This window comes from Squalius cephalus (genome assembly GCF_949319135.1).
Source record: "Squalius cephalus genome assembly, chromosome: 16".
Classification (NCBI taxonomy): domain Eukaryota; kingdom Metazoa; phylum Chordata; class Actinopteri; order Cypriniformes; family Leuciscidae; genus Squalius; species Squalius cephalus.
The window spans coordinates 14,442,079-14,464,106 of record NC_137137.1 but is presented as its reverse complement, the minus strand read 5'-3'; the positions used below and the strand labels follow the sequence as shown (position 1 = coordinate 14,464,106).

The 22,028-nt window shown below is 37.4% G+C and overlaps 2 protein-coding genes across 2 annotated transcripts in view; both read right to left on the bottom strand.

Moving 5' to 3' along the window:
• Positions 1–691: 691 nt before the first annotated feature.
• Positions 692–15,558, bottom strand: mgll (monoglyceride lipase). Its single transcript, XM_079896675.1, has 8 exons — positions 15,057–15,558; positions 13,540–13,684; positions 6,342–6,448; positions 5,411–5,547; positions 3,056–3,166; positions 2,318–2,407; positions 1,658–1,873; positions 692–1,185 (listed from the first exon to the last, which is right to left on the bottom strand). Exons 1-8 carry the CDS (start codon positions 15,385–15,387, stop codon positions 1,069–1,071), a joined length of 1,254 nt encoding a protein of 417 aa, XP_079752801.1. The 5' UTR covers positions 15,388–15,558; the 3' UTR covers positions 692–1,068.
• A 1,430-nt stretch (positions 15,559–16,988) lies between these two features.
• The window catches only part of slc26a6.2 (solute carrier family 26 member 6, tandem duplicate 2), a gene marked incomplete at its 5' end in the record, with an annotated part of 11,188 nt that continues 6,148 nt past the window's right edge, over positions 16,989–22,028 (bottom strand). The window contains 10 exons of the mRNA XM_079896158.1: positions 16,989–17,917; positions 18,069–18,187; positions 18,597–18,651; positions 18,735–18,965; positions 19,063–19,203; positions 19,600–19,692; positions 20,593–20,662; positions 21,014–21,120; positions 21,293–21,388; positions 21,537–21,614. Coding sequence (XP_079752284.1) covers positions 17,894–17,917; positions 18,069–18,187; positions 18,597–18,651; positions 18,735–18,965; positions 19,063–19,203; positions 19,600–19,692; positions 20,593–20,662; positions 21,014–21,120; positions 21,293–21,388; positions 21,537–21,614 — 1,014 coding nt within the window. The 3' untranslated portion in view covers positions 16,989–17,893. The remainder of the gene's footprint in view (positions 17,918–18,068; positions 18,188–18,596; positions 18,652–18,734; positions 18,966–19,062; positions 19,204–19,599; positions 19,693–20,592; positions 20,663–21,013; positions 21,121–21,292; positions 21,389–21,536; positions 21,615–22,028) is intronic.

The window sequence follows — 22,028 nt, the reverse complement described above, 5'->3', positions numbered from 1 at the left end:
AGAGAAAGTTTTTGCGTGTAGCTTCCATTAAAAATGTGCCACATTCAGTGATAAAAAAAACCTTCATTGATCCACATTCATTGATAAAATGCCTTTGAGGATAACAGGCAAATCTCTGTAACAAAACTCCCCTTTGTCAGAATCGAAACAGTCGTGTTAAATGTTAAGCTGGTGTGAACGACTGACCTTTTACAATTTCATGTTGTTTAGAGCTACAAACCCCATGAGAACCCTGAGGCGTACAATGAGGTCAAAAGCTATTGTGAACATACTATAATATCAACGGTAACATATTAATTTAGTAACGTAACACTTGTAAAAACAAAGGAATGAGATATTACAATTCCAGAGCCCATAAGGAAGAATCAGCTGCAAATAGTTTTCGTATTCAGTAAATGCAGCTGCAGAACATCAAGTTCTCGGCAGGAACAGTCTGAGGTGTTTGAAACAGTCAAACCACCAAAAGAAACTCATAAAAGCCAAAAAACTTTTCTAATTCTCCTTAATGTGGCTATATATAGTGTATATGTGGGAATCTGTGGGATCTCCTGCATAGATGTGTCTGTTAGAGATTGTCTAATTGATCTCTTCGAGAGCAATTTTAAAATTGCCCAGCAGACATTTTGCTCTCTCAATGTCTCAAAGCATTACCATATTCTCATTCTGTAGGTTCAGTTTGTTTTTCTGCCAAGCCATAGGCAATGGTTGAGTTGCCTTGGTAACTGCGCTCAAAGCAGGATGCAGTACTGCTGTTGTCCAGCGGGGGCAGCACTGCATCTCTAATGTGCAGTGGACATCACAAAGAGCAAATTGCCCTGTAGTGCTGATACCTTTGAAGTTTGACGGAACATAAACTCCCACAGAACCCTTACTGGCCATTCTAAAGCATAATTGGAACTTAAGGTCAAAGGTAACTTACTATTACTAATGACCTCTTACATCACCTAGGTAATTTTAATGAGGGTAGTTTTGTTGGCATGTAGTGCAATCAGACATCCCTTAGTCAGTAGAGATGAAAGAATTGATAGAGAGTGGGGCTTAGGCAAGTGTGCATGCGGTGATTGACAGCTAAGACCCATGAGGGCTGGGGAGTCTCTCCAGGATCCAGGTGCTCACCTCCTTTAAGACAGACTCAACTGTGTCAGGTAAGTCATGATGCAGGGCATGGAAGGCTTCTTCATATACCTGTTCATCATAGAAACACACACAGATTTTGTGAGTTAGTATGCACTAGGCAAGGCTTATAGGAATTTTGAAACATGGAGGGGGAGATGTGTGGTTTTTATTAGAGAACAGAATGTGCATCTGGATCAGGTTATTCTGTGATATCCGAAACATCTACTGCCACAACAACAGCTCAGACCGTTTTCACAAGTCAAACCTCTAGTTCAAAGGGATAGTTCCTGCATCAGTTACTCACCCTCATGTCATTCCAAACCTTTCTTTCTACTGTGGAACACAAACTAATATGATGACAAAAGAACTGCTTTTTTGTTCCATAAAATGAAAGTCAGTGACAAAACACTGAGACATTATTTTTGTGTGTTTTCCACAGAAGAAAGTCATGGAGGTTTGGATAGACATGAGGGTGAGTAAATGATGACAGAATGTTCATTCTTGCATTTATTTGGCCAATGTTTATGCACGTTTGATTCACCTTCAGTTTTTTATCAGTGCTCTTGACCTCATTATGCATCAGATGAGAGCCTCTGATGTCACAAAGCTTGTCGGCGTCGCCATGGAGTATAAAGAAGGGCCACGTGATGTTGGGTAATTCTCTCTCAATGCGAGTAGCCGCATCCATCAGCTGCATTCCGAATGAGACGCGCAGCCCTCCGTGATAATTTAGCTCATCTGTGTCATATGCCTCCACCTAATGAGGAGATGTAGGATTTCAAACATGATCTTAATAGCAGTAACTCATTTCTCAAGATTATACTCAATAAACAGGGAACAAAAAACATAAAAGTTCTTGAACAATTCAAATGAAATTTATTGTACTGTAAGATTGTACTGTTTATGTTGTCTACAATGACTGAATAAATGGGACAAGCTGTTTCTGTCAATTTAACAGTATTCCAGGGCCAAGCTATGAAGAAAATTACATACATGTGTGTTTTCATCACTATGTACCATATGTGCCTCACTCTGAAAGAGTAGGTTTACTGTGTAAACACTGTTTCAAAAGCTAACATAACATAACAACATTGCCAGATTGTCTACTTAACCCTATTCAAACACTAACTGTCAGTGTGAAATTTACACACATACACATTTCCCTACTTCTACAGAAGACCTTTCGCATACATTCCTGTACCTGTTTGGGATCCCGTGAGACCCATCTTGACTCGATCGAGCCGAGAGAGAGTTTTGGAGTCAAACGGTTTAGAATTTTTGCCAGGAAAACCTGCAAAGGATCCAAGAACACACGGATGATTTACTTCAGAGACCTGAACATCTAAAAGCATCTAAAAATTTTAAATTCTTCATAGAAACATTCTTAGATTTACAAATGAAACAGCTAGTAAAAATGACAATGTTCACATCGTATTGAATAAACATACCATTGCCCAAAAAGGTATCTGGACACCTAATATACTCATAAAATGTATCTGTTCCATAAGTCACATTTTTTATTATTTTAAAAAAGCAAAATATTTCTCAAAAATGTGTGTATTTTATATGATAAAACAATAGTTACTCTTCAAAATTAAGACAAAGGCTATACATTCGGTTACATGCAATTTAAAACATGATTTGTTCATAGGTGAAATGTGATGGGAACTGATTTCATACATGCACTAAAAAAACTGAATTAAATGTCATTACAGAGGCAGAGATTGATTGAATAGATGAAAGCACTGAGCTTTACTGCAGTTATTTGACAGCTGACATTTGAAAGCTATTGTAATTTGATTGCATTTAACCGTCTGACTGCAGGGGGCAGCAGATCTAATTTACAGCCTCACGTTTCAGCTGTGAAAGATATTAAATGCAAACAATTGGGAAGAAAGAATAATTTTCCATCACTATAGTGTGTTTAGTGACTTTTTACCTTAAAGGGTGTAGCAGATTCAGCGTTCATTTGAACCATGGGGGCAATGAGAACCACACCAGCAAAATCCTGCGGCCTCTCACATGCGGTCAGAATGGAAATGGCCCCTCCCTGTAGTAAAACAAACAGACCCATTCATGTTATTGAAAACAGCAAACTACACTACTTAGGTTGTAGATTACTTAGTACTTCTAAATAAAAAGATATATATTATGCATTTAACAGCACTCAAAGTTGGTATAAAATATTATGGCAAAATAATATAAAAACCATAATATGCTTAATTTTAGGTGTCTTGTATACATAAAAATATATAGCTGCCTATATAAAAGTTTGAAAACCCATAAAAATTCTGTCTGTAATACAGTGAATGATAAATATGACAATTTTACTTCCACACATGGGTAAATCTGAGTGAGAAGCCCCTAATTTGTAATTTTCTGATGCTCTGGTCCTCTGCTTTCTTCATCTTGCTTCTATTATGAACCTATCTATGAATATTCATGAGTAGAGGCCAGGATTCAAAAGAGGTGGAGAGATTAAAGAGCAGTTCCCACCACATTTCTAAGAGACTCCAATAATGGTCTGTTTTAAGTAACGCACACACTTTCAGTCTAGACATACAAACCCAAACACACACTCAGTTTAGACACACAAAACTACATGCACACTAACACTAAAGCTTCATCAGGAAAATAGGAGGTCTGCTTTGATTTGATTATATGAGGTCATTGTTTTTTAATTAGAATTGATGCATCACTGGGAGTAAAACACACCGATCTGTACATGCCTTTCCTTTACACACACACACACACACGTTGTGTTTTCATGTTTTATGGGGACTTGTCATAGTTATTCTGTACAAACTGTATATTCTATCCTCTTACACTAACCCTAACCCTAAACATCACAGACAAAATTATAAGCTGTTCCTTATTCCTTATGTGGACCAAAAAATGTCTCCACAAGGACAAGGATTTTGGATATTGCTAACTTTGTGGGGACATTTTGTCCCCATAAGGTAGGGCTTTCCCAGGACACACACACACTATTATATGACACTGATCGCTTTCCTCTGTAAACGTGATAGGAAAGCAAATGTTTATTCAGCCAGTAGCTTCAGTTCCTCAGGTCACAGAAAACGAAAAGTCCCACGGTCCCACGATCCCACGACTGGATGTAGCAAGATTGTAAATTTCCTTATAGGAAGCATTGTGTAAAAAATCATTTCATTTTCTTATTAAAGACTTAAGGCTGTGGTTGATTATATAAGGACCAAACAGCCTGTTGTTACATAAGATAATAGATTAGCGAGAGAAAGAGGGGAAGAATTAAATAAAAGCCAAGGAAAGTGAGGGAGATGGAGAGCAGCGAAAACATATTTCATTATCTAGATTGAGAATCTGCTCTGAAGGAACAGGAGAGAGGTGCATTATGGGCATTAGCAGTAGATGAAGGATTTCTTACTTTACCAGAATGCCCATCACTACAACACAACTTTGTGATGTTCAAAAAAATACAGTGTAAAGATACATCCAGACACATTTCTAGTCTATATGGCTCATGAAGCTTCTTGAGGATGCAGCTGGTCTGTTTTATTAGGAACCGTTGGGTAAAAACAAAAGCAAAGAGCTTTCATCTGGATTCTTGCTCATATTCAGTCATCCATGGTTTGGGTTTAACACACTGAACATGGGAAATGGAACAAAGCAAAAGTACACGGTTCTTCCTGTGGCCTCCACCCCATGAGTCACAGACAGTCTGAAATAGTTTACTTTGACTTTATCAACAGTTGTAGTTGACTTTGAATAGTTATTAAACAGAGTGTTAAATGTTTGTATAGAAATTTCCAGACAAAAAATATTTACATATTTTTGAGATGTCAGCTTCTCGGAAAGAATTTTAATATAAACGTAGGAAACATGTAAATATGAATATGAGACCTTTGGACACTTGTAAGAATGCAAACAAATGAGCTGAGAACTTGGCTGCTAAAATCGAACTGCATGAATGCATGAATACAATACAATGCAAATCAATATGTTTTACAATGTAAATCAATCTTTCTCTTGCCTTAAAGTATAATCACTCTTATTCTTATTTCTTCATCTTATTTTTATATTTATTTATATAATTTATGCTTCCTTTATGTTATAGTTTTATTACTTATCTCATTTATTTTGCATTGGTCTTGTACTTTTAAGTAAGCTCAGCCACAGCTTGTACAATGAAAATTTGTTTGTCATGCTAATAAACAACATTAAAAAAGCGGAAAGGAGCTAGAAAGAGACAGAACACATGTTTTCTGTTTGCTTATGGAAAAATATAGGGGGACGGTTTCAAAGTGTATTTTACCATTGAGTGTCCAATGATGAAGACAGGCAGCTTGGGGTACCGGCCCTTCATGATGTCAATGTGCTGAAGGGAGTCTCTGATGTAAATCTGGAAGTTTTTGATATCCATTCTCTCACCTTCACTTTGCCCATGACCAACTGAGACAGAAAGAGAAAGAGAATATCTTTGTGTATCAGCTCTCCTTTTAAACAGGAGATAAAAGAGGACTGTCACTCACAAAATCATGCCAACAGCTCACAAAGAAGAGCTCAGGAAATTTTTTGACATGACATTTCATCAAATTAACATAAAATGAATAATGGAACAACAACAAAATTATTATAGAATAGAAATTCGAAAAGCATGTGGTGTGTATATATATATATAAAATGAGAGGTGAAACTGCTTGTTAGAGGAGCAGAGAGACAGAAAGAGATCAAGAAACATATAGAGAGAGACTGACTGTAATGATTTCTGTTTGTTGTATTTCAATAGAACCAATTACTCACACCGAGGCACCAGACAGTCAAATCACACACTCACAGAACCCCAACTGCTCATCACAAGGCGGCTTGCTGTCTCTCTGTGTGAATCATTAGTTACCATGGTACTGCCACAAAACCTCTTTAACATTCTGTACACATAGCACCTGCTATATTCTATATTCTCTTGTTTCATTTCATTTCTGTCATTTCTCAACTCCATCCCCCATTCTAAACCCAGGATGTCCATGACTTCATTCCCACAACATCTATTATAAATGTCAAGAAAACAGGGTGGATGAATTACCAAGGAATCAAATGTGGGCGTAAATACATTTTTCACCCCACACTCTCACAGCCTCATAAAGAGCACGCCCTCCTACACCACCCAAAACACTGCTGTGCCGTTGCTAACCAACAAATCTGTATGTTGGGGATTTCAGCCATTTGATTAGGAGTCTGCCACTAACCGTGGTCGTGGGCGAACACCAGAATGCCATGCTGGGTCAGACTGTGAGCAATGTCAGCATATCCTCCACAGTGCTCTCCTGCTCCATGGGCAACAAACACCAGAGCCCTGATGGAGGAAAAATGCAAATTATTGAATTGGGCTGGGAATCGTAAAGAATGGAACAGTTTAAGTTTAGACTCTTCCTAACAATTCCAGTTCCTTAACAGTTTCTTTAACAATTCTTTTAGCACTTAAGAAATAAACATTTGAAATGCAATTTAATTGCAAGATGAGGAGATAACCTCAACAATAAATACATTTACAACAAATGTGTTTTACAAACAAATGGATATTTACACAGACTTACACCGTTCTAAGCGTTTGAACTCTTGACTCTCCTTGAGTTATTTTCATCGGGAATCAGACTAAACTGGTTTCTCTGAATGTTTCTGAATCACTAAAAAGAACCGACCAAGAGTCATTCGCTGTGTAATTGAGCAACAATGGTCACGCTGTCTGTTTCAGGTTGTAGATTCAGTGGCACTGGTGCGGCGGGGTTGTCATGAGAAATCGGTTTCCCTACACTATCTGCTTTTAATTGTATGCTACTAAGTACACACAAACGCCACTGATTTATAATATATATTTAATTGCTTACTATATATTGCATAATAAACTTTCACTTGATAAAATGTTAATAAATAATAATAATAATAATAATAATAAACAAATAATTGAACCATTACATCAATCTTGAAATATTAAACTGATATTGAAGTAAGTAATATCACAACAATTAAAATCAGGCACTAAAGAGAGTACCCATTAAAAGTTCATTAAGCCAATGAGATCGCTTGGGGTCCTAATGGAGACCCGATTTTGATGGAGAACCCGTTTTCTCACGATTGTTAAAGGAGAAGTTCACTTTTAAAATGAAAATTCTGTCATCATATACTCACCCTCATGTTGTTTCAAACCTGTATGAATTTCTTTCTTATGCTGAACAGAAAGGAAGATATTTAGAAGAATATCAGTAACCAGACAGTTTTTGGGTCCCAATGACTTCCATAGTATATTTTTTTCCTACTATGGAAGTCATTGGGACCCAAAAACTGTCTGGTTACTGATATTCTTCTAAATATCTTCCTTTCTGTTCAGCATAAGAAAGAAATTCATACAGCTTTGAAACAACATGAGGGTGAGTATATGATGACAGAATTTTCATTTTAAAAGTGAACTTGTCCTTTAAGTAGTCTGCATCCGCATCGGTGGAAAATGTACGTGCAAGAACCGTTAACGGAAGCGAAAGTCATACTGATATTATTCAGAACTGTTTCTCAGTTCCCAAAGTGAAATATAGACACATCAAGTCTCACAGGGCAATTCCGCGCAAAACTGTCACATCCATAACACCAACACAATGCTATGGTATTTAGTAGTGATGGGGACGAGACCGCCTATGCCGAGTCCGAGTCAAGACCGAGTCTTTGAAGGGTCGAGTCCGAGTCGAGACCGAGTCCGTGTCAAGACCGAGTCTTTGAAGAGTCGAGTCCGAGTCGAGACCGAGTCCGTGTCAAGACCGAGTCTTTGAAGGGTCGAGTCCGAGTCGAGACCGAGTCCGTTGGTTAACATGGGAGGATTTGAACTTGAAACACGGAGTGTACTGACGCCGTGGTTAAAACAACATTGCTTCTTATGTTTGTTCATGTTTATTTGAGGCTATAAATTAACTAGAAGGAAGAGATGATCGGTTCACGAGCAGCTTTAACTGATGCTCTACAGCGATCTGTCACTACACATTTAAGAGCCACAAAACGGTATTTATTGTTTAAATTTCTTTTAAAAAATGACCAAATTTGAAAGGCGAGACTTTGTTTAATATGTTTAATATCAAAAGTAACCGAAAAGTAACCTGGTCTGTCCTGTCTGTCAGCTTGTTGTCAGTCTCCTCTCTGCTCCGCGATGTATTTTTCACTGCGTGAGAACATGGTGTGGCGTGAGAACGGTCACGGTGTAGCTTGTCGGACATAGCGACAGTAACTAAGGGGGGCGGGTCTTTGCGAACAGTCAATAAAAAATTTCTAGTGGTATGTATTCTAGTGGACTAGTGATGGGACGAGACCGCCTATGCCGAGTCCGAGTCAAGACCGAGTCTTTGAAGGGTCGAGTCCGAGTCAAGACCGAGTCTTTGTAAGAACAAGTCCGAGTCGAGTCCGAGATAGCAGAAATCGGTCTCGAGACCTCACCGGACTCGAGTACTACATCACTAGTATTTAGTTGGCGTTATGGATGTGACATTTTTGCGTGGAATTGCCCCACACCAGAATAAAAAAATACACTCTTTAGTATCTCACACCCAAAAACCTAGACAAAATAAGACAGAAAGAGATGAAGGAGGGAGATGGGGAATCTAGATGTATTAGGCCTACACTATTGCAGATTTGTTATGGCCTCGAAGCAGCCTCTAATCAGTAACAAAAAGAGTCTTTGTAAATGTATAATGGGCTCACATGGTCTCAGAGGACTGGGAGTGCGTAGGTTTACTTCTATTTCAGAATCTGCTAATCTTTCAATTAATTTCCCTATCATACACAGAAATGTATTCACTAAAAATAAAGCCACTCAATCTAAGAGCTGCTGGTGTGAGATCAAATGGAAACGTTTGTGTGTGTTTGTAGTCATGATCATCTTCAGATTAAAAAGTTTTAGTCCTTGAACCCTGGGAATGGAGTTTGCGAGGCAGACAGAGAGACTACTGTGTGTATTTGCTATGTGTGTGTGTGCTCGTCTTTGGAATTCCAAAACAGATCTACAAAGCAACAAACATCAGAAGCAGAATAGAGATAAATAGATAATGAAAAATTCTGTGTGCCTGTACAGTTTTGGCTACGCTTGCGAGGGACAAATTTGTGTGTGTATTTTGGCGTTGCACTGGCAGCTGTATAAATATCCATGTTTGGTAAAGGAATTCTTTTCCAAATGCCATTAGACACTAGAGAATGAAACACGGTGACTGGCATGACCCAATTTATCAGACTGTGTAAGAGTGTTTCACTTCACTTTGCATGGGTTCAATACCCAGATTATCTATTGAGCGATCTGTCAATCATTACTGGGGTCATACAATGAGCTACTGTGGTCTTTTCAACTTTCACCCACTTTCTGTTTCTCTGGTTGCATCTGGCGGCATCAGCACTGGACATGAACATGTAAGCGACTGTAAAGGGACAGTATGAGATGATGTCTGGACTGTGAGCAGAGGCATTCTTTTGAATGCTAAGCCAACCGCTGAATTCGTTGTAAACAGTTTGTTACTTCAGCTGCTCACATCTATCATTACAGTTCTTTTAAGTGGAAGTTCAACTTCCAACAGACAACCTTACTACGTTTATGTTTACTTTCAAAGGTTGGTTTGGTGTAGATGTCACCTGGGTGTGAGCGAGTGCTAGAAGGTCCACAAAAAATTTGAGAGAGAAAAAAAAAGGTTTTATAAAATGTACTTTTAGGCCTGTCAATGCATGTTCATTTAAGATCTAAATTAAATATTTTTACAGTAATGATGTTTTCATTTAATCAATTTTACCAGATAGAATTACAAGCCTAATTTAAAGGGTTAGTTCACCCAAAAATGAAAATGATCCCATAATTTACTCACCCTCAAGCCATAGGTGTATATGACTTTCTCCTTTCAGCCAAACACAATCAGAGTTTTATTAAAAAATATCCTGGCTCTTCCAAGCTTTATAATAGTGAATAGTAGGTTACTATTATAATAGGGGTTAATGAAGGCCTTCTTAAGCAAAGCAATGAGTTTTTGTCAGAAAAATATCCATAATTAACTGTAAACGGTAATCACTAGCTTCCGGTAACATCAGTCCGGCGTTCACGACAGAGCCGAGTAAGATCCGGTGTAGAATGTAGGAGTAGCGTAAGCTTAGGTAAGAGTAGACAAGCGGTTCAAACAAATAGAGCTGGGCAACAAACTCAAGCATTTCTCGAAATTTCTCGTTTTAGACTTCTAATTCGTTGGTCAATACGTCATGTGTCGGGTCAGAATTCATTCTTCGGCTGGAAATCGACTTGGGTACGGAAGCAACAAACAGTAGGCTATGTGACAAAATAAATATGTCCAAATTCACAGTACTCAAAAAAAAATATCCGGATGACCTTTTCTGGCAAGATTCTGAAGTATGCATATGATGGTATGTATCATCCCATGAGGCCACGGGTGAGGATATGTGAATGGCAGTGGAGCGACGCTGGTTGGTCACACGAGAATGACAACATGGCAAATATAGTACGTCCAGATTTCATTCATACAGAACATACTTTTTTAGCAGTCATGAAGTAATTAATAATTCAAAATAAGTACCTACTCAAGAGAGTATACGATTTTGGACGCAGCCTTTGATTCGAGTTTATAAAATAATAAGTATGGATATTTTTATAACAAAAACCCATCGTTTCTTTTCAGAAGACCTTTATTAACCCCAATCTTACTATTCACTCTCATTATAAAGCTTGGAAGAGCCAGGATATATTTTAATATAACTCCAATTGTGTTTGGCTGAAAGGAGAAAGTCATATACACTTAGGATGGCTTGAGGGTAAGTAAATGATGGGGTCATTTTTATTTTGGGGTGAACTAATAACCCTTTAATGTTGGCTTCTAATTAAATGTTTTGTAACAATTGTATAATTTTGTTGAATTATAATATCACACATTTATATTAATAACACACACAACACCTTCAATTTCTTCTCTGCATTTTTTCCTCTTCTCTAACTTGCTTCCTAATATAGCTTTCAAATTAACCTGGCATTGTATATTATGAATATTTTTGGCTCTTCAACAAATTGATTTTGTTCTTTTGTAAGTCGCTTTGCATAAAAGAGTCTGATAAATGCATAAATGTAAATGTAATAATAATTTTTAGATTAATATTTAGATTAATATTTTACTCACAGGGTTACTGGCATCAAAAAGTTTGAAAAAAGCTGATATAAACTATATAAACTGTCTTCCAAGAGCAGAGTCTAAACATTATCTTGTCAAGTGGGATTCACATTTTCATTATTCGACCTCATTTGGATGCTGTTACATAAAATAAAACAACACACATTGGATCAGTTTATCGCTGAATGATGCAAAGCATCCGGTATTTTCTGTGCTGTAGAGCCGATGAGATGTTTCTAAACAGCTAGTAAAAAGGGGATCCTGACAGCGTTCCTTCAGATGTTTGATATAGTTATGTCTGATGGCTGCAGATGTTATTTGCTCTGAATCGATCACATTCAGTCACATGGGAAACGCTACATCTTCCACATTCCAAAACAAAATATTTGAGGTTTTATAACATTTAACTGAGGATCACATGGTTTGTGGTTTACCAGTTCACTCTTATTATACATGCACATGAACATGTACAGATACACACACACACGCTCACTCTCGTCATATACACTCACACGCATTAGAGATCAAATTAGTCTGAGAGAGGGAAAGAGGTAGTAACTATGGTAACGGCATGCTCCCCTGGGCTACACTAAGGCCACTTCAGGGTGAATAGCTGATGGCAAAACAACAGCTCTGTAACAGAGAGTTTAACCTGTTTGACATAAGCATGACACACACACACAAACATAAAACTGCCTGTATGAATGTGTGCAGTAAGCTATGGAAGCATCAGACAAAACCACATTCTCAAAATTATGACGTATTTTACAATTACTTAGAACCACAGCTGATGATGACACTAGTAGAAAAGTGTACTGGAGCAGATCTGTACTGTGAGAGAGAGAGAGAGAGTGTGTGTGTGTGTGTGTGTGTGTGTGTGTGTGTGTGTGTGTGTGTGTGTGTGTGTGTGTGTGTGTGTGTGTGTGTGTGTGTGTGTGTGTGTGTGTGTCTATAAGAGGCCATGAGCAGGGGCTTTCAACTCAAATTCTGCATGGAAACCAAGACATTTTCTTCAGCATTCACCGCATAGATGAGTGGGCCCCTCTCTCGTTCACTTTAACCAGATGAGTTATTCAGGACAGTACAGTCATTTAACAAGACAGTGTTTATGAGAAACGGGCTTTACATCACTTGAAAACCAGTGTGAGTGAAAGCAGGCACTGGCTGTATGATATAAATTCTCAATTAAGTAAACATATTATTATTAACAAGTCTGTCAATTTCATGTCAGCAGGGCAGAGCCCACGAGGAACCGACTGGATATGTAAAATAAAACAGCTTTTTCTAGAAGACTGATATGTCTGGAGTCTTCATTTAATGTCAGTTTACATAGTTTTTCAGTGGGATAGAAAGCAACCAATGTAGCCCAATTCATGTGTATATTACTTGTATGAGCCGATTCTTGTACTGATTAATTTAAAAAAAAGGCTTCTTCTGAAATTGCATACTCTCTGAGTAGGTCATTCTTTTAAGTAAGTTAGTGAATATTTAAAAAGTCCAGAATGTAATCTGGACATACTACATTCTTCATGTTGTCACGTGACCTACAGTGTCAGTCACAATTCCTCTCCTGTGGCCTCATGGGATAGTAAAGTGTTCACTGGATGCAGACTTCAGAATCTCGCCAGAATAGCAAGTCATCTGGGTAGCCTACTTTGTGCCTACTATGAATACTGAGAATTCGGACATTCTGAATTCACTGATTTAACTCACAAATTGCATTCAGAATTTTTTCAGCAAATATTTTTTTATTTTAATAAAAAGGCATACTGAATTCTTTAGTGAGTTTATGTGTGAGCTATTTTTTAGTATATATAGAGAGAGAAAGAGAGAGAGAGAGAGAGAGAGAGAGAGAGAGAGAGAGAGAGAGAGAGAGAGAGAGAGGGGATTTACAAGATACTTCCCTCGTCTATTTCCTCGCTCACCAATTTAGACATCACGTGAGTGGGCCAACAGTTCTTTTATCTTGTGAGAAAAGAGAAGTTCTGCGGGAAACCGCAGATCAACCAACTGTTAACGTTTACTGCAAAATGAACCTGCGCTGTTATAGCCTATTTGTAGAATGGGTGTTGCGTTTGAAATTAAATGTTTAGATGCGTGAAGGAATTGCAAGTTAAAAATAAGCTCCGTTAGGAAACCCCCGTGAACGCTTATCAGCCTCTCGTCCCGCTCTACCGGAGACCGTAACGGAGGGGTCATTCGCTTTGTCCCAGGAGGCCTGACCTATCTCTGTGTCTGTGTTGTCATGTTTCGCACTTACCTCGGCGGACTGTCGGGCTCCCAGTAACGGCAGAACAAGTGCAGTCCGTCGGCGTTGACGATGTGCGGCAGTTCGGTGTAAGGGACACCTTGTGGTGACCGACGAGTCCCTTCGGGTTCCGGCATGTCCCCGCTGAGGGCTGAGTCTGAAATAAACAGACGGAGCGCTGTCAGAAGCTCACTGCTGTACCAGTATGAAACAGCGGCGACTAACAGGCAGGTGGTTAACATATGCATTCCGGGAATTTCATTCATCTGGTGCACCGCACCGTACAGCGACCGGCAGAGTGTTTACAATTACATTCGCTGACGTCAGGACCGGAGAGATAACACGGACTGTCCTGACCCTTTCGCAATATTGGTACATGAACGCGCGCGCGCTTTGAAATGCACCGACGCTTCAAAGAAAGTCTTTTGTCATCGCGTTGAGCAGTTTTCTGTAGTGTACACATAAGCAAAAATAGCACGCGCACTGCGGCGGAACTGTTGTGACTGACAGCGTGTCAAGAGGGACAGAATGAGAAGCTGCCAATGAATCGACCTGCCAATTAATTCGAGCCAATCTATGTAAGTTATTTGGGTCGATGGAGAATCGAGGCCAGAACTGACTGATTTATACAGACCTCCAGATAAATATGACAATCTCTCAGCCCGGAGAAACACTAAATGACAGGACACCCGTGCTTTCGTGCGTTATCATAAATAGTTCTCGACCAATAGCTGCTGTTTTTGCTAACGAGAAGATAGAGAAAATTGTTAAGTGTTTATAGGCTAGCTAACCATGCAGAACCTAATAGCATATTAATTTGACACAATAATGATGACTAAAATTGTGCAGTGACACAATAAAAACATAACGTTGTGAATATATCATTAATAATAGCTATAGGCTATTTATTCATGTCGTTATATTTACGTTTGCCATCTTGGCCTTTTTATTCACATTTATTTTCACAGCTCATCTATTTTTGTCTCAATAGCCTACTAAGTTAAAACGAGTTTCTGAGCTGACTTAGTGTAAATATTGTAAAAATGTCACCAAACCGATTTTCTGTCATAGGCTTCTTATGATAATAATTCATTATTAATGCCTACATCCATTTGCCATCTAAATTGGCTTTTTTTTCTCTCTCTCTCGCTCTTTTTATTCAAATGTTCCACAGCTGACTGAGTGTAGGCTATAGCCTAAATATCCGTAAAATGTTACCATATAGAATATCGTCAACAGTAGGCTACACTTTTTAAGTGTAATTTCTTTCTGTTTTTGGTTATAGCCTACTGTATACATAACAAATATAATTGATCATACATTTAAGTTCGGAGAACAATTGGATGATATAAAACAAATCTGTTTTCAATCCCTAAACACACAGTTGCTTTAAGGAATGTCCGCGTGACTCGGTGCGCGGCTCTGATCAAGTCTGTATTTAATAGGCTATACTTGGCAAAGGTGACTTCCCCTAGTATTTAATGTAGAAACATTTACTAGATATTAAACAAGTCCAACCAGGCACTTACCTGAACCTGCTACAGACGGAATGCTGGAGACAGAAATCAAGTCAGCTTTTCCAGTCAGTGGTCCGGTATACCGGAGCCGATGGTTGACAGCGGCGCTCAGTCTGCTGCTGTTTCTCGCACTGGGCTCAACTCTAACTCGGATCCGCACACCAACAGATGCTGAGCGGCCGTCTGATGGGTGGAGAATGAAGGAAAGGGGAGCTGTGTGAGAACCCGCCAACTCACACACACACACACAGAAACTCTCTCTCTCTCTCTCTCTCGCTCTCTCTCTCTCTCTCACGCACGCTTCTTTTTCTTTCGTTACAGCTAAATGAGATTGATTACTCATTCATCTTTGTGTCAACTGTCTTTCAATAAATCTAAGAGCTAAGATTAAAATATGGGACTGTTCTGTTTTTTGTTTTTTTTAAAATTATACAAGACTTGATGTCGTATACTGATCAATACAACACATATTCTTTCTTCATCTTTTTGTCCAAATCCATTTCACACCGCTTGTGCTTTGGCCACAATAAAGGTGTTATCTGTTGTTGAAACAATGTGCTGCTGGTTGGGCAGGTTCCACATGATCTGTCCCTTTTGGGCTTATGCTAGAATGTTCAGACCAGTTTCTCTGAAACTTGTGAAGGGAAGACCTATATATTTACATAAACACACAATTTTTGAACTCTCTGAATGTGTCATGAAAACAGCACCCATCAAACGAAAAATGTTATAGATGTTATAAATGTTGTATAAACAAAATTGGTAACACTTTAGAATACTGTTCCTTCATTAATGAATAATTACACAGGAACAAACGAGTAACGAATTATTAACATTCTAGTAACTATTAACTAACAAGAAACTCTGATTAACAAATTAGTAAGTAATAGCGCTCAGATGAATGTAGTAGTTCACTATTAGCTAATCAATAACTACTATTTTTTTCATACCTCCCAGAGAACTACTATCTACAGGTTCATAATTAACATGAATAATGCATAATTTATAATAAAAGCTGGTAACCCTAGTAATGACTCAGGTATTACTACATCATTCTAAAGGAACTACTAATTATTTGGATCAGTATTCTAAAGTGAAAAACATGATAACTACCTAATATTGACTGAAGTCATTGTAAGCTTTTGAGATTTTTGTAAGATTTTGAATAGTAATTCCTTCCAATGGATTTGGTAACACTTTAGTCATTACTAGTGTGTTCCCATGATCTTCACTTTAGAATACTGATCCAAATAATTAGTAGTTCCTTTAGAAAGATGTAGTAACACTTGATTCATTACTATACAAAACCTTACAAAAGCCTTAAAAGCTTACAGTGACTTCAGTCAATGTTATCATGTTTTTCACTTTAGAATACTGATCCAAATTATTAGTAGTTTCTTTAGAAGGATGTAGTAACACTTGATTCATTACTAATGGGCTACCATTACCTTATATTAAACATTGTGCATTATAAATATTTATTAACCTGTATATAGTAGTTCTTATAGTCTTCAGTGAGGTATGAAAAATAGTAGTTATTGATTAGCTATAGTGAACTACCACATCCGACTGAGCGCTATTACTTACTAATTCGTTAATCAGAATTTCTTGTTAGTTAATAGTAGTTACTAGAGTGTTACTAATGCATTACTCATTTGTTCCTGTGTAGTTATTCATTAATGAAGGAACAGTATTCTAAAGTGTTACCACAAAATTAATTCTATTTAGTTCTCAGACTAAAACTTGATATTAAAAAAGTAAAGATATCTGATAGAACTACATAATTTCTTTTTTATATATCACTGAGATTATTATCAATTCATAATGAACATAAAATAGAGGACTCCAAACTTGATTGTTTGTTTAGAAATTTTCATTGAATTCTTTAGTCAGAAACAAAACTACTGATAGTATAACATAGACTAACAATTTCGCCAGAAGAATAAGAAAATGACAGTTTATTTAAGTTATGCTGATTCTAAATACACATGCATACAAAGTTAACACATAGCATACATATACACACTAAAATACATAAACTGAATTTTATATGATAATTACAATACCGTTTGGGGTCGGTAAAATATTTTAATGCATTTGCAAGAATTTTCTTAAGTTCACCAAAGTTGCATTTATTTGATCAAAAATGCAGTAATATTGTGAAATATTATAACACTTGAAAATAACTGTTTATTCCTGTGATGGCCAAGCTGAATTTTCAGCACCATTTCTCCAGTCTCCTTCAGAAATCAATATGCTGATTCGGTGCTCAAGTAACATATTGTTTTGTGGAAACTGTGCTACATTCTTTGATGAATAGAAAGTTCAAAAGAACTTCATTTATTTAAAATTGAAATGTTGAAATGTCTTTACTGACCCCAATCATTTGAACTGTAGTATATATTGCCAAAATATTAAATTACTTTTAATGTATAGTAAAGCTTTCCCGTAGTCTGATTATTTTGTGAGGAACTTGGTTTACATTCATATGTAATATTTCAGTGTCATAAATGTACCTGGAACTCTACAGTGCCATGACCCGGAAAAGCCTGTCAAGAATTGCTGGGGTTTTTTTTTTTTTTGGGGGGGGGGGGGGGGGGGTTCTTTTGCCATTACAAAAGCTGATTTACATTTTACTTGCACAATGCAACTCTATGGGAAATTCTTAGATATTTCACATTAAAAAGTGATTTTTTTTTTTTTTTAACAAATTATTCATCAAAACATCTCCTTTACTTTTTTCTTCCCCAAAGTGAAATACACAATAAATAACAATCCAATAACAAATACTATTTGTGTAAATAACAATTGGGTTCTGGAGTGTTCCGTATCACGTTTGGTGTTTGGATTTACAAATGTGTTCCCTGCAAAACCTGTAAAAGAAGAAAGGCAAGAAATTATGTTTATTCATGGATGTTTATTTCGAAATACTGTCTGGGCCACCAACACTCACCACATGTCTGATTATGATTAGGAAACCTCTGACATTTGTGTATGCGTGTGTGCGATAAGGATGTACTGTACCTCCTCGCTGTTTCCTTGCTTGCAATAAAGAACGGCGTCATGTACTGATGAGAAGAGAATCGATTTAGTTAATTTCTCATTGAAGAAATCACCCTTCTCCATACTCTCTACAACGCCTCCTGAAAGAAGGAGAGAAATTACAATCAGTGATGACAAACATGTTTATCTCGACTGCATGCTCAGTGTTCAGGTGTGATTCCAGGCGTCATGAAGACAACAAAGGGAACACATGACATGGAGGAGTACACTCTTAAAAATAAAGGTCCTTTATTGGCATATTTCCATGAAGAGCCTTTAACATCCATGAAACCCTTTCCATTGAACAAAAGGGTCTTTACAGTGGAAAAAGGTTCTCTAGTTCATTAATATATTCTTCACAATAAGAAAAAATGGTTGCACTAAAAGGTTATTTGGGGAACCCAAAATGGTTCTCTTATAAAATCACTGCAAAAAAAACCAAACCCTTTGAAATCCTTATTTTTAAGAGTGTATTCAGACTAAATGTATTGGTATGTATCGTTCACTCACTCTGGCAGCCACATAAGTACACCTGTACACCAGCCTCTCCATAATCTTTATAGATCTGCCATTAAACAAAGGGTTTCAATGGGGTTAAAACACGTTACATATTCATTAAGTCATTAATGAGTACAGATTGCGTCTCACATTGCGTAGAGTTTTCACGCCAACTGTATCCAGGAAGTTGACTGGGCTCAGGTCAAGAATGATTGCCTGTGGGAGCGTGGTATCAGCGTCGGAGTCAGGCCCCACCTCCACAGTTACTACATCCTTTGGATCTTTGAATGACATCTCATGAACATCCCCATTTGCCCCTGTGTGTGACAACTCCGGCTCCTCCCCGCTTTCATCTGTGTCCGACAACTGCAGGTCTTCCCCCTGGTTAAAAGCAGACGACTGGCTCGGTCAGAATACTCAAACACACATATTATCTCACACACCCACATGCAAACACACAGCCTCTTCAAATGCAGACCTTAGTAGCTTGAACGGCAGCTTCTTTAGCTCTTTTCTTGGCCTCTTTCTTCGCCTTCTTTGCGGCTTTCTTTTCTTTTCGGAGTCTCTTTGCTTCCAATTTTTTCTTGTGTGAGAGCAGTTTAGCCACGTCTACCCCAGTCTGGACAAAAACACACATTTATTTTTACTGCATGAAAATCCTGACCTGTGCATTTGTTATATGTACAGTAGCTTGTTTGGTATAATCTCACAGTGCATGTTTATGTTGGATTGTATGTTTGGGATGATTACCCACTATATATAAAAAGTTGCTGCCTTACATTTTTAAGTTCAATCAACTTGGATGTTTTAGTCATTTCAATTTAAATTGAATTAAACTGACTTTAAAAAGATGAGTTGAATCTTGTATAACAAAAAAGTTTAAACTTACTTTGATAAGTTAAAGCAATGTAAAAACATAGGTTGTCATAAATTATTGATCATATCTTGTAAGTGCTCTTTATGTAAATGTGTGTGAATAAATATGTATCAGAGTGTATGGTTTGCACATGTCTACCTTCTCATAGAGTGCATCGACGTACATTTCAGCGTTGGCAAAGTACAATGTTGCAGATGAACGGAAAATCATTATACCAGGAATCTCCTTCACCTGTAAGGGTGTAAAACAGACAGTGAAATAAATAACGAAATCAATCATTTCTAAGAAAAATTCTAAATGATTTGGATGCGCAAACTTTTTTTTGGAAGCAATATATCATAATTTTCCCAAATTATCCAAGTTATTTACATATGCAAATCCAACTGAACCAAATTAAATGTAATGTGTTCTGACTAAAGCTCTAGGAGACACCAGAACAGAAAATCCTGAAAAATTCTTTTTGACTGAATGTTTATCTCTTGACTTGAGTTAATTTCCTCTGTCTTCAAACAATGGTCTTAATTTAAAAAAAAAAAAAATGTTTTGCTAAAGGTCAAAGACTGTGTAACTTGTGGCCAATTACATTTGACATGGAACTGGAATTTCAAAATAAAGTTTTAATAGCACTACAACAAACTGACCACTTTATACTCCTGATCACCTGCAACATACACATGTAACCCATTTTAGATACTCCACAGATACTATTTATTATACATACACTAGGTCTCTCTTAAAGCACCTACATGTTACACAATTGATAATTGAAACTACAACACCCACACATTCAAACACTCCCTGAGAACTGTTAAGAAACAAGTCAAACAATTGCAGATACGTCATGCTCTTGCGAAGGTATGTGTCGTTGATTAATCAGATCATCTAAGATAAGTAGAACAGGTGTTTCAGGAAGTGTGCTGTAATTCAGGTTTTTATTTAACCATAAGTGCCAGGCCAGGCAGAAAATTTAGGATGAACTATGCCCTTAATCCAGCTTAACCATTTGACAATTGTGCAACACCTCTGCTGTTCCAAATATAACAACATCAAAACTAAAGAATCAGTTGAAGTGAACAAAGTATGCATGTATTGTAATGATGTAGTGGTTGGTGGTGTCATGGTCATGTTCACCTGATTGTAGTCCTCTACTGGTCTGTAGATGTCAGTGCCAGGAACCTGGCCAAGGAGAGAGTATTTCGGTCTGTTGGAAGGAGAAGAAACGGGTATTTAAGGAAAAGAAAGCAAACAAATCAAGGAGGGACAGATGGCGAGTTTATATGCACCTGCTGCCAAGAACAGGACTTTAATTTCATATGGCCAAGCTAAGGGAACTCAAAAGGAAACAAAATATGACGTTCGAAAAATCTTCTCTTGGGATCTTCAACAGTGCAAATTGAAACAGGAGACTGCATGTATAACCAGTTTTACGTTCCCACTTAATTATGCAAATGGTGCACATGTATGCACTGTTTAGTCATTTAGGGTTTAGGATTATGGGAATATGGTGCATTTGTGAATTATTTAGGCTTTGTCTATGTGGTTTGTCACTCACAGCTGAGTTCTGAAGACGACAGTGAGGATGGAGAAGGCGATAGATGCAGCCAGTCCCAAATCAGGATTTAACAACACCGTCAAGATCATAGTCATCACCCACACCACCTAAACAAACAAACAACAGACAGAATAATATAACCGTCAATTCAGATCTTTCTTTTTTACCCCATTCTTTCTGTTACTATTCACTCCCTCTTGCTCTCAGTCCTATTTTGTTTATAGTTCTATTTTTAATGTGTTGCATAAGCTTTGTTTTCTCCTTCTTGTTCTCTCTCACCATATCCACTTTATTGGTCCTCCAGAGAGAGCAGATGTCTCCAAACTGCTTCATCATGCCTTGCAGGTTTACGTAGATTATAGCAGCCAGCACTGCCTAAAGAAACCAGCACACACATGAACAATTTGTCTTGATATACTGCTATGTAATTGGACACATTAGCATATTCATGACTTCAGCCCAGATATCTTATACTATTACTATTTATGACAGACCCACACAAGAGCTGAATCAGGGTACTAACCTTTGGCAGCTCTTCAAAGAGTTCTCCAATCTTTAACAAGATCACCAGAATGACCATTGCAGAAATTGCTCCAGCCACCTGAAAGTTTGACAGAGAGAGGATTCAATTTGAACTTTTACTCTACAAAATCTAATTCAAAAATCTAATGAATGAACCATCCCCTTGTGAAAAAGTAGTACACTTATTTGTTGGTTTAACTTAAAAACAAGTTATAAGTAACCTGGATGCCTTAAAATTTTGAGTTCATTGAAATTAAAATTTTGAGTTAATACAATGGAGATTGAAAATCTAAATATTATGTTATCTGAACCTGATCAGTTATCTAAGATTTCTTTTCAACAAATCATGAAAATAATTTTTTACAGTCTAGCTTTAAAAAGTATACCAATTACACAGATAACATACTAAAAGAATATACTATTGAATGTTTTCAGACACTTAATTGCATGTTATTTGTAATTAAATTAAAATAAATTATAGTAAGTTGTTTTT